The following is a 12,142-nucleotide window of genomic DNA, read 5'->3' on the forward strand; positions in this document are numbered from 1 at the left end:
GTCTTACTGTTGATGGGCATCTGGACAGGTTCCATTTTTTCAGCTGTGGCAGCCATAGCTGCCATGAACATTCTCGCGCACGTCTGTTGGACGTTTGTATGCACTTTGGATACGCACCTTGGAGGGAAATTGCTGGCTCTTGTGCTCAGTGTTAGTAGAGAGTGACAAACATTTTTCCAAGGGGGTTGTGCCAATTCTCACCACCCCCCGACCCGCAGCAATGTATGACACTTCCTGTCACTCCAGTCTTCACCAACACTTGATATTCTTGTTCAGGGGCCATGGTAATCTTCCCTGTATCTTTCCAATTTTAGGGTATGTGCTGGGGCACCCGGGTGGCTCAGTCGTTAAGCATCTGCCTTCAGCCCAGGGCATGATCCCAGGGTCCTGGGATCGAGCCCCGCGTCGGGCTCCCTGCCCCGCTGGGAAGCCTGCTTCTTCCTCTCCCACTCCCCCTGCTTGTGTTCCCTCTCTCGCTGGCTGTCTCTCTCTCTGTCAAATGAATATAAAATCTTAAAAAAAAAAAAAGGATATGTGCTGCTGAAGCATACTTGATATTCTTTAAGAAAAAAATTTTATTGTGGCAAAGTAGACATAACATAAAACTGTGCGCTGTTTTGAGTGTATAATTAGCGGCATTCAGTGCATTCACATTGTCCAACCATCGCCATCCATCCACGGATGGATGAAATTCTGTACCCGTTAAATATTAATTGTCCATCCACTCCCCCTGCCTCCAAACCCCTTGGTAACCACTATGTATTACTCCTTTTTGTTGTGGTAAAAAAACAAAACCACACACATAAAGTTTACCATCTTAAATATTTTTAAGTCTATGGTACAGTAGTGTTAATTACATGCACATTGTTAAGCTCTAGGAAGCTTCATCTTACAGAACTGAAACTCTGCCTACTGAAAAGCAGCTTCCTACTTTCCCTCCCCTGTGCCCTCTCTACCTTCCGTCTCTAAGAATTTGATTGCTTTAGATACTTGGTATAACTGGAATCAGGCAGTATTTGTCCTTTGGTGATGGCTTATTTCACTTAGTATAATGTCTTCGACACCTGATGTTCTTGATACTGTTTTTATTATTTTAGCCAGTGTGGTGGCCGTGCAGTGGCCCGGCATTGGGGTCTTTACTCGCATTTCCTTGACAGCTACTGACGTTACACAACTTTCTATATGTCTATGGGCCCTTTGAATATCTCGCTTTTTTATTGTGTTGTCTGCCTCTTATTGATTTTTGAAAGATCCTTACATATTCTTTTTATACTATGGATGAATCCTTTGTTCGATACATGTATTGGGAAATATCTACTCCTGCTAGAGGGTTACATTGAGAAATAGATTTACTTTTAAAAATAATACATGACACCCCTCCCCCCAAAAAGAAGAAAGAAAACAGAAGACAAAATAATACATGTTCCAAAGCTGATATGTCCCTCCATCCTGAGGTAAACGTCACACGTAAGGATATACTTAACAACGCCAATGGTGCATTTTTTCCCACTGAACAACGTGCCCATTCTACAGAGGAGGAAACACAGGGAGGAGGCACGGGGAGGTGAAGTGGCTTGCCTGATGGTTGAACTCAGGAATCTAACTGTGACTTTCTGCCACACCAAGGAGTGTCACATTCCCATTTATAAGCTTTGGCTCAGAGAGCTGTCAAGTCTTAAGGACTCAGTGCCTGACATGCATTTCTTCAGAGATGTCCCGTCCAGGCTCCAGTCAGAGCTGGCCCTCCTGGAGGCAGGGAGCGGGTTAGGGTCATCATTTCTGGATCTTGATCTCTGCGTATTCAGTGGTCTCCTGGTCCTGAAAGTTGTGTGGCTTCAGCCCGTGGAAGCTGAGGTTGGCGTAGTGGATCTCCTGCTCGTTCTCTGACGGGGAGGTGGCCACAGCTGGAGGCAGGGGGTCTGAGGGTCTGCCTGACCAGGGTTTGCTCAGGTGATCCTGAGTGGAATGAGGGAAAGGCATGGAAGCTGGCCTTTGGGTCTGGGGAAGGGAAGTGGGGGCTGGGGGGCTCTTACCCATTTATCCACTTCATGCCCATTTCCTGAGCATTCATCCATCCATTCATTGATTGATTCATTCATTCATTTGTACCTTTAACAAATTTTCATCATAATGGCATTGAATCCATACAACCCCCACCCCACTCCCCCATGGATGATGTAACTGTTATCCCCATTTTACAGATATGAAATCAGAGTAAGCAAGGTCAAGAAACTCTTCAGCACACACGATCTCTGACCTCAGACAGCCTATCAGGGCAAGGAGACAGTATCAAATTGTCACACACACACACACACACACATACACACACGTGCAAATGATCTAATTGCAACTTGTGATCTGAGGCACAGAAGCCCCGTCCACCCAGGGGCTCATGGGGTGCTGGGGACAGGCCTGTGATTATTACAGGGAGGCGTAATGACAGTCTGCCTGCATAGAACAGGGGAATATTTAAACTGGAGCGTGAAAAGTGATTAGGGATCCGGCCAGTGTAAACGGGGAGGGTCAGAGGAAATCATGCATGCAAAGGTACAGAGTCACAGACAACGAGCCCTGCCTGGGGATAAGGAGCTAATTTTGTGGGCAGGGGCAGGAAGTGGGCTGGAGGCTCAGCAGGGGACAGGTCACGGAACACCAGACCAAGGAAACTGGACTACGTGTCCAATACAGTGGCTCCTAGCCCCAAGAGCCTACCAAGTACATGAAACATGGTGATTCTGAATGGAGATGTGCTGTGAGTGTGAAAAAAAACCCTGATTTCAAAGACTTAGTATGAAACGAAGAAGAAAAAGAAGGAAGAGTGCAGACTATATCATTAATAATCTGTGCATTGATTATTGATGATATGATGGTGAAATAATATTTTGAATATATTGGGTTAAATAATATATTACATGAAAATCGATCTCATGCTTCTTTCTGTTTTTTAAATGTGGCTTTTAGTAGATTTTAAGCTCACAGGTGTTTGGGGAATTTCTTGCCCAAAGCTTGGGAGGAGAGGTGGAGAGGTGGAGAGGTGGAGTCTTGGACGTAAGGCCAGTGACCCAGGGGGGAGACAGTGAGGGCTTGGCAGGGAAGAGGCTAAATGGAAAAAAAAAGCTTTGCTAAAAGGGAAATGGGTGGCACTTGGCCCATCACTGGCTCTGGCGGATGGAGGAGAGGGGAGAGGGAAAGGTGGCTCTCGGGTCTCTGAGTCGAGAAATCCTGTGGGAGGACCAAATTCGGGTCAGTGAGGGACTCATCTTTTGGCGTGCTGAGTGAGACGCCCCAGGGCCCATCCCAGGAGAGGTGTCCAGGTGGGACTCCAGATAGAAAGAGATGCCCTGGCCACGCACCTGGGAGACGGTATTCAAGGTTGGATGGACACCATCCCCGCGCTCTGCTTTCTGGGTTGATTTCTGTCTGTAGGTCTTCACTCTGAGGAGAGAGATCAGGGCCTTTCAGCCTGGCTGCTCGCGGCTGGGAGCCTGGAAGGATGGCTGACTGAGGCAGGGCACGAAGGCTGCTGTCTGACTGCAGAGACCAGGAGGAGAACGCATGTTCCCTCCTCCCCGACAGTAGGAGCCCCGTGTGGGGAACAGACTACTCCCAGCCTCGATGTCAGGAGGCTGGATTCCTGATGCCGCTTGGACGGACTGTACCCCTCTTTGGCTGCGTCACCTTGCCACGTTTCTTCAGCTCTGGGCTTTGAGTTTGGGGTATTCTTTGGGTCCCCTCCCCACCCAACCTCCTGAAGGCTTCACCCAAACCAGGCCCACCACTCACGCGAAGAAGATGATGAGGCAGAGAAAGAGAGCAAGCAGGACTGTAACACCAGCTCCCCAGATGGCCCCCTGAGTCACACCCATCCTGGGCCCTGGTCTCCCTGCAGGTGAGAGACCTGGGGTAAACTCCAGCCCCTCCACGCAGGCCCCTGAGCATCCAGCCTTCTGGAATCCATGACCCAGGGGTGTGTCCACTTCTACCCAGGACTGGCTCTTTTGTCCCCCTCCCCCATGTGATCCCAGCCTCCTGTTCCCCCAGCTCCTCCCTCAACCCCTCCCCTGCCAACCTACAGAGGATTCTAACCTCGAGTGCCCCTTTGCCCAAGTCAGAGCCACTTCTCTCCTCAATGCCTTCTGGGACCCTGGTTCATGCACCCCCTTCCCCAGGCATCACCCTTCATATCTCCCTGACCTGGCAGCAGCAGAACTGCCACGCTTTGTTGCCCGTGGGCGTTCCGGGCCTCGCAGCTGAGTCTGAGGCCGGAGCCCAGCGGCCCGCTGAGGCTCAGGGAGCTGTTGGCCCAGGGCCCCGCAGAGCTGGAGGTGACGGTCCAGGAGGCGTTGCTGTGGTTCCCCTCCAGCAGCCCCTCCCCCAGCTGCCAGCACAGGGTGGGGGCAGGCAGGGCTCTCGAGGAGCAGTTGCAGTGCAGCCCCTCGCCCTCCCAGGAGCAGGAGGGACCAAACAGCTTCGGAGGGTCTGCGGGAAGACAGGAGAGGGATCAGAGGAGGCCCCACTCCCCAGGGCCCAGGCCTCCTTCCCAGGCGTGTTCCAACTCACTCTTCACAAGGAGGTTCAGGGATGCTTCCAGGGAGCCCAACAGGTGCTGGGCTCGGCAGACGTATCTCCCATGGTCCCCCAGTTCCACCCGGGGCAAGTCCAGGACCCCAGGATTTGAGGGTTGTGAGGGCTGCAGGATCAGGCTACCCCGGGTCCAGCTCACCCTGGCAGGAGGGCTGCTGTCGTCCACGCAGACCAGGTGCAGGGACTGGCCCTCCTGGACTGGGAGAGATGAACCGTTGCCCAGAGCTTCAAGTCCTGGCAAGACAGAAAGAAAGCTAAGCCCTGGCCCTCACTAGAAGGGTTCTCTCTCTGTCTCTGTCTCTCTGTCTCTCTTCCTCACATCATGTAAATCTGTTTCAGTCAGCCGAAGGGGACAGGGCTGAGAACAGGCACCGCAGCCTTTCCAAGAGGCCTGTGTGCATTCTGTCTTTCTCTAAGGTCACTAAGACCTAATTTAATTGTGTCTGAGAGTTCACAGTCTTGTAAGCGAGAATCAGATGTCATAGAGCAGCACGATGTGTTTTGTGATGGGGGTACATTGTGCTGGGGGAACCCTAAGGATAGGAGGGCTTTCTGGAGGGCTTCCTGGAGGAGGAGAGGCTAAAGTGGAGCATGAGAGGCGCCGGGAGCTGGCATGGAAGGACATTGGTGGAGGCAGGTGCAGAAAGTGTAGCTATGGCTAGGGTGCAAAATGACGCTGCATGCTCGGGGAAGAGCAGATAAAGTCTATAAGGCTCGAGCGAATGTGTATGTTTGAGAGTATTGATATGACACTACTGAGGATTCAAAAATACTAATAGGTTGGGGAAAGACAGAGGTATGAAAGGAAATATTGATGCCTGTAACAGTGGTTTACTGCTATGTGTTTAACAACTAGCTCACTGGGGAGGGGGAGGGGGAGGAGAGGGGAAAAAAAAGTCCCGATTTGCCAATTTCCTTGGTGTAAATACTTCCCTCTCAGCCGATTTTCAGCACCCAACTAGATGTCATTGAACCCAGAACTGGGAAAACACAGACACAATTGGGTCTTGCCAGCCAGTGTAAGCCAACACCTCCCCTCAAAACACCACGTTTTTGTCTAACAAAGTCACCATAAGCTAAGTCAAAAGGCCATTATTAAGTTGGAAATAAATCCTTTCCACTAACACACGGCTGATTTCCTTAATGTAAAAAGAACTTCTTCAAAGCATTAAGAAAAGGTCCACAAAGAAATACGAATGATTCTTAAACGTAATGAAAGATACACAACCTGTTTACAAAATGCAAGTTTAAATGACAGTGAATTCACTTAAGAGATCCGCAAGGATGAAAATGTTCAGCAGGTGGGGATTAGAAACAGAACGACTTCCATGCAGCATGATTTGGCAGTTTTCTGTAGAAATTACAAACATACCTTTTGATTTGGGACTTTTTCGGAAATTATCTTACAGACACGTGCACATATATGGGGAATGTTTATACAAGTTATATGTACAAATATACAAGTATTATTTGCCTTAACAAAACTCTGGAAACACCATGGCTTTCCACCAATGGGGACTCATTAAGTGGTTTCTAGTATAATATACTTCTAGTTGGAAGACCACGGAGTCCTCAGTAAGAATGAAGTTTTCCTACGTGCTCATAGAGATAGCACTGTACCAACGTCGCTTACTTAGTTGGGACAAATGCTTCACGGAGGTGTTAAGACTTCTAATGACAAGGAAAGCTAGACAAGGGGTTTATGGACACTCTCTGTAGTATGTAAACCTAAAATTACTCCACCATGAAAAGTTTATTAAAAAATAATAGCTGGGGCGCCTGGGTAGCGCAGTGATTAAGCATCTGCCTTCGGCTCAGGGCATGACCCCAGCGTTCTGGGATCGAGCCCCACATCGGGCTCCTCTGCTATGAGCCTGCTTCTTCCTCTCCCACTCCCCCTGCTTGTGTTCCCTCTCTCGCTGGCTGTCTCTCTCTGTCAAATAAATAAATTTTTAAAATCTTTAAAAAAAAAATAATAGCTAAGTGAGGGGCACCTGAGTGGCTCAGCCAATTAAGCGATCAAGTTGATTTAAGCTCAGATCTTGATCTCAGGGTCCTAAGATCAAGTTGAGCCCTGCACATCGTCAGGCTCCGGGCTCCGTGGGCAGTCTGCCTGGAGATTCTCTCTCTCCCTCTCCCTCTGCCTCTCCTCCGGCTCAAATGCATGTGTGCGCACTCTCTCTCTAAAGTAAATAAATAGGGGTGCCTGGGTGGCTCAGTCGTTGAGTGTCTGCCTTCAGCTCAGGACGTGATCCCAGCATTATGGGATCGAGCCCCGCATCGGGATCCTCCGCTGGGAGCCTGCTTCTTCCTCTCCCACTCCCCCTGCTTGTGTTCCCTCTCTTGCTGGCTGTCTCTCTCTCTGTCAAATAAATAGATAAAATCTTTTAAAAAATAGAGTAAATAAATAAACCCTTTAAAAAAAGAATAGCAAAGTGAAATAAGTCAGCTGGAAGAAAGACAAATACCAGGTGATTTCACGTATATGGGGAATTTAAGAAACAAAACAAATGAGCAAAGGCAAAAGAGAGAGAGAGAGAGAGAGAGAAATCAAGAAACAGACTCAACTATGCAGAACAAACCGATGGTTACTGAAAGGGAGGGAGTGGGGGGATGGGGAAATAGGTAAAGTGGAATAAGGAGGGCACTTGTGGAGATGAGCCCCAGGTGATGTAAGGAAGTGATTCATCACCTGAAACTTCTATTGCACTGTACGTTCACTAACGGAATTTGAATTAAAACTTAAAAAAATAATAAAGGTACAGAGCGGTGCATATAGCATGGTGTGTATGTGAACGTGTGTGTTTTGAAGTGTAGACGCATAGGTTGTATTAGGAAAAAAAAACCAAGAGGGGAGGAACACAGGTACCGAACGCTATTTTATTCTCATACTTTGCTGGGGGCTGGATCGTGTTCCCTTCAAGCTCATATGTCCAAGCCCTAACCTCCAATATGGTGGTATTCGGAGGCATTTGGATGGACCCTTGGGAGGTGATTAGGGTTCAATCTGGGAGGTGATTAGGTAAAAATCTTTTTAAATATTTTATTTATTTATGTGTCGGAGAGAGAGCGAGCACACAAGCAGGGGGAGCGGCAGGCAGAAAGAGAAGCAGGCTCTCTGCTGAGCAAGGAGCCAGATGTAGGACTCGATCCCAGGACCCTGGGACCGTGACCTGAGCCGAAGACAGACGTTTCACCAACTGAGCCACCCAGGCGTCCCTGGGTTAGTGCTCTTAGAAGAAGAAAACACCGCCAGAAAGCAGCTGTTTACCAGGGAGTGAGCGCTTACCGGAAGCAAATTGGCTGGCACCTTGACCTTGGACCTGCCTCTGGAAATGTGAGGGATGAATGTCTGATGCTTCAGCCCCTCAGTCTGTGGCATTTTGTTATGGCAGCCCAAGCAGACCGAGACACATGTTATGCTTACTGTTTTCAACAATAACATTATAGTGTGGAAGGGAATTGTAGGAGCAGGCAGAGTCCGGGTCCTCCGGGGAATGGGGCAAGGTTTGGGAGGAGAGCGTAGCTGGGGCAAGGGGGACAGCCACCCCCATCAGGCATGGAGGTCACGCAACACCCATGAGAGCAGGGTCAGCGGTTGAGGGGGGGCCGGTGTGTTAGCGGAGGAGCCAGTGGGGTGCTCCCCACCTCTGCTGCCCCCACACCTGGTCTGAGCCCTTCTCCCACCCGAGTTCTGAAACCCCAGCTCTGCTCTGAAGGGTGCAGACAGACGCTACTTGCACCACAGCCCGAGAGGAGAGGTTGTACCCTACCTGGACCTTCTCCTCGCAATACACCGATGGTCACGTTCTGGGGCGCATCTGGACAGACAGACGTCAATGTTTTCAGAGGCAGGAAGGGGAGCATTGGCCCTTTCCCCCCAGAAACTTCAGAAATGGGAAAGGGGTGGAGTCGGGTGTTTTCTTTCCTTCCTCCCCAGGATTCCAGCCCCTGCCGCCCCCTCCCCAACACCCCCAGCCCTCAGGGACCCTGGCGTCCCGGCCTGGCACTCACAGGACACGTTGAGCTGGATGGTCTTCTCCATGCTCACACCAGCTCCGGGGAAGGTCGCTCGACAGGTAAGGTTGGTGCCATGGTCCTGGGGCCTTGGGGTGAGGGTGAGCATGGGGGACTGGGGAGTCTTGGAGCCCCTGGAGGTGAAGGCCTCCCCGGTCCAGGAGAAGGTGGGTGGTGTCCCCCTCTCACAGGCCCATGGCACACTACAGGTAATGTTCTCGGGGTGGCCAGATTCTAGGGGCCCCTGGATGTGGATGTCAGGTGTCTGTGTCTGAGCTGAGGAGGAGAGAGATGGAGATCCTGGAGGGGGACCCTGAGGGTGCCCCAAGAAGCAGCCTCTACCTGAGGCCAGCCGTCTCNCCAAGAAGCAGCCTCTACCTGAGGCCAGCCGTCTCCTCCCCAGCCAGCATGAAGAGCAGGGGTCCCTTCCCAGCCTTGCCCCAGGGGCCCTCAGGATCCATGCATGGGACACGTGTCCTCTCCTTGACCCCACTCCTTACCGGTCACACGCACGGAGAGCTGGTTCTGTCGGTAAGTATATCTCACATAAGACCCTCTCTCCACCCTAAAGAAGTATGTCCCCGAGTCCCTTCTCTGTGCGTCTCTGACGTCCAGGGAGCAGTTGTAGTCCCGGGGGTCCCCGAGGAGATGGAATCGGCCCTGGGTCTCCTCCTGCACTTTTTGATCTGGGTTGTTTGTGGCCACTAGAACACGCTGGCTGTAATCGCTCCCTTCCCGGAACCAGTAGCCATAAGCTGGGTCATCGTCGGTGTATCCACGATGGGGGTGGGAGAATCTGCAGGGCACACGCACACACAGGCCCTCCTGCACTGTCACGGTCTCCTGCACTTGCAGCCGGAATTCTGACTCCTGAGCCAGGGACCCTGCGGGAATCGAGGGTCAGCGGCAGCCCCCGCCCGCCGGGCCCCCCGCCCTCGCCCCACTCACCTGCCCACAGCAGGGACAGCAGCAGCGGCAACAACTTCGGGGCCAGAGTCATGGTGCTTCACTGTCACAGGACAGAGAGGAAGCCCCAGTAGGAAGGCCAGGGCTAATGTCTGGAAGGTAACTGACCACAGAAGAGGAAGTTGGTGCTAGCATGCTGCTAATGACAGCATGGACCTTGAAGATTAACCCCTTCTACTTTCCAGATGGGGTCCCAGCCATCCACCGCCCCCCCGGTCCCTGTCTGTGGCCTCAGTTCCCACCAGGAAGGCAGGCACTACCTGGCCAATTACAGCTTCTAGAAGCCTCAGAGGGTCAGTCCTGCCAGTTGTGGGACGCAGGAGGGGTGAGCAGGGGAACTTGAGGCATGAAATATGGGGACAGTTCCCCCCCACCCCGGGTGTAGGAGTGATGTGTAATTAATGAAAGAGCACAACACCCGCATCATGAAGACTATCTCCTTGCAGGGCCGTGGAGTCAAAGCGGAGACGGACAGACTCTGTCTCTGTTCCTGAGAACTTCCGTAACACCTGAGGGACAGAGACACTCCAGGCCGTGCCAGCTGCTGTTGGTCCAGTGTGAGCTGGTGGAAGCACAGGTTGGGGATTGTGGGAAACGCCATTGCTCTGTACGGCCAGAAGGTGAGTTCCCAGGTATGCACGGCCAGAGTGGACGGGGACCAGGGCTCCCAGGGGGGTCCGGGGCTTGCTGGCTGGCTCACAGCCCCCTGCTCCAGACATCCCTGGTGTGGCCTGCATCAGGCCACAGGGCATTTGCAGCAAGATGATAACACAGCATAATGTTGAGGGAGAATGCCCAGCCATGCCTGGCCCTCCTCCCCTCCCGCCTCAGTTTCCCCAGCGGTCACATGGAGGGATCGCAATACTCGATTCTTTTCTGTGGGAGAATAGGAGGACAGCGGTGGGCACTTTCTGCAGACTTAGGTGTGGCCACCTTGCACATCAAATGTCTGGCCCTGCCCATTCCTCAGTGGTCACTCTGAGTCCTGCCTTTGGTAAGGAGTTCCTGGTGGATGGCTCTGCCCTAGGGCTCCTTCATCTGAGACCTGCAACAAAGGGATCATGTGTGCCAGATGGCTCTAGCTCGGGCCTGTCTCCCTCACTGTGCTGTCTTGGGAAGTGGTTTAACTCTGTGCATAGCTGGATGCCAGTACTCACAGGGTGCTACGGACTGAATTGTGTCACCCTAAAATTCATATTTTCATTTCCTAACCCTCAGTACCTCCAAATATGACAGTCTTTGGACAGAAGGTCTTTAAAGAGATCATTAAGGTAAAATGAGGCCATTGGGGTGGGCTCCACTCCAACAGGACTGGTGCCTTTCTAAGAAGAGGGGATTAGGAGGGACGCCTGGGTGGCTCAGTCGGTTAAGCGTGTGCCGTCGGCTCAGGTCATGATCCCAGGGTCCTGGGATTGAGTCATGCATTGGGCTCCCTACTCAACGGGGAGTCTGCTTCTCCCTCTCCCCTGGCTCATTCTCTCTCTCTCTCTCTCTCTCATTCAAAAATAAATAAAATTAAAAAAAAAAAGAAAAAGAAGAAGGAAGAGAGGGAGGAGGGGAAGAAGAAGAGGGGATTAGGACACAGATGTGTACAAACAGGAGACCACATGAGCAAGGGGGGAGCCAGCCGCCTACAGACCAAGGAGAGAGGTCTCAGAAGGAACTAGTTCTGTCCACAATGTCTAGCCTCCAGAGCTGCGAGCAAATGAACTTCTGTTAGTTAAGCCACCGGGTCAATGTACTTTGTTATGTTAACCCCAGTAAACCAATGCACTGGGTTTTCGAGGAGATGGACGTGTTCATACAGGTCAAGTGCTCCGTGTGGGCTGGCGTGGCCCACCCTGGACACAGTCCACACGTGGTCAGTGGCCAGTCTGTAGGATGGGGTCACTCCAAGGACGGAGAAGGGAAGGGACAGGTTTGGTAATTGGAGGAAACATCTGCTTCACTTTTGGCTCTGATCTCTGCCTCGCTCTGACTTAGCCCCGGGCACACTTCCGCTTCTGTCCCCAGGACAAGACAGCATCCGTATGCCTCTGCTCCAGCTGGCCCCTCTGCTGGCTGAGCCCGTCCTGCTGCAGCCTGGGCACCTGTCTCCCATCTGCTGAGCGGTGGGTCCTGGGGGCTGGGCTGAGGTAAGGCTGACCTTGGTCTATTGGTCTATTTGGCCTGAGAACCAGGGCCCCAGGCCTCCCAGGGCAAAGCTCCCAGCGTGAGGAGCCAATGGCTAACATCTCGTCTTCTGTGCCTGTGGTGTAAGTATGTGTGAGTGTGTCTGTTGTGTTTGTGTATCTGTGGCACATGTGTCTGTGTAGATGCATGTGTGTTTGTGTCTGCGGTCTTTATGTGTGTCTGTGGTGTGTATTTCTTTGGTCTGTGTACCTATGTGTGTGTGTTCTGTGTTTGTGGTCTGTGTGTACATGTCTGAGCTGTGTGTGTGTGTGTGATTTCTCTGTGTGTATTTTGAGGTGTGTCTGCGTCTCTGTGTGTGTGTGTCTGTGTGTATGTTTGGAGTTCACGTGTGTCTGTAGGTCTGTGTCTTCTGTGTGCGCATATTGGAGTTGTGTGTCCGTGT

The 12,142-nt window shown here is 51.7% G+C and overlaps 1 protein-coding gene and 1 pseudogene across 2 annotated transcripts; both read right to left on the minus strand.

The window, feature by feature from the left end:
• Nucleotides 1–264: 264 nt before the first annotated feature.
• LOC117795382 lies at nt 265–331 on the minus strand (annotated as a pseudogene).
• A 220-nt stretch (nt 332–551) lies between these two features.
• Nucleotides 552–9,692, minus strand: LOC100477097 (sialic acid-binding Ig-like lectin 5). Of its 2 annotated transcripts, none has more exons than XM_034639127.1 (9): nt 9,550–9,692; nt 9,102–9,485; nt 8,599–8,877; nt 8,358–8,405; nt 4,561–4,818; nt 4,195–4,479; nt 3,784–3,883; nt 3,354–3,435; nt 552–1,956 (listed from the first exon to the last, which is right to left on the minus strand). In XM_034639127.1, the coding sequence occupies exons 1-9, from the start codon at nt 9,599–9,601 to the stop codon at nt 1,774–1,776; spliced, it is 1,671 nt and encodes a 556-aa protein (XP_034495018.1). In that variant the 5' UTR covers nt 9,602–9,692; the 3' UTR covers nt 552–1,773. The 2 variants fall into 2 exon arrangements, with proteins under 2 accessions (XP_034495018.1, XP_034495019.1); XM_034639128.1 differs by lacking the exon at nt 552–1,956 and adding an exon at nt 2,939–3,222.
• Between the last annotated feature and the right edge of the window lie 2,450 nt (nt 9,693–12,142).

This window comes from Ailuropoda melanoleuca, chromosome 12 (assembly GCF_002007445.2).
Source record: "Ailuropoda melanoleuca isolate Jingjing chromosome 12, ASM200744v2, whole genome shotgun sequence".
Classification (NCBI taxonomy): Eukaryota; Metazoa; Chordata; class Mammalia; order Carnivora; family Ursidae; genus Ailuropoda; species Ailuropoda melanoleuca.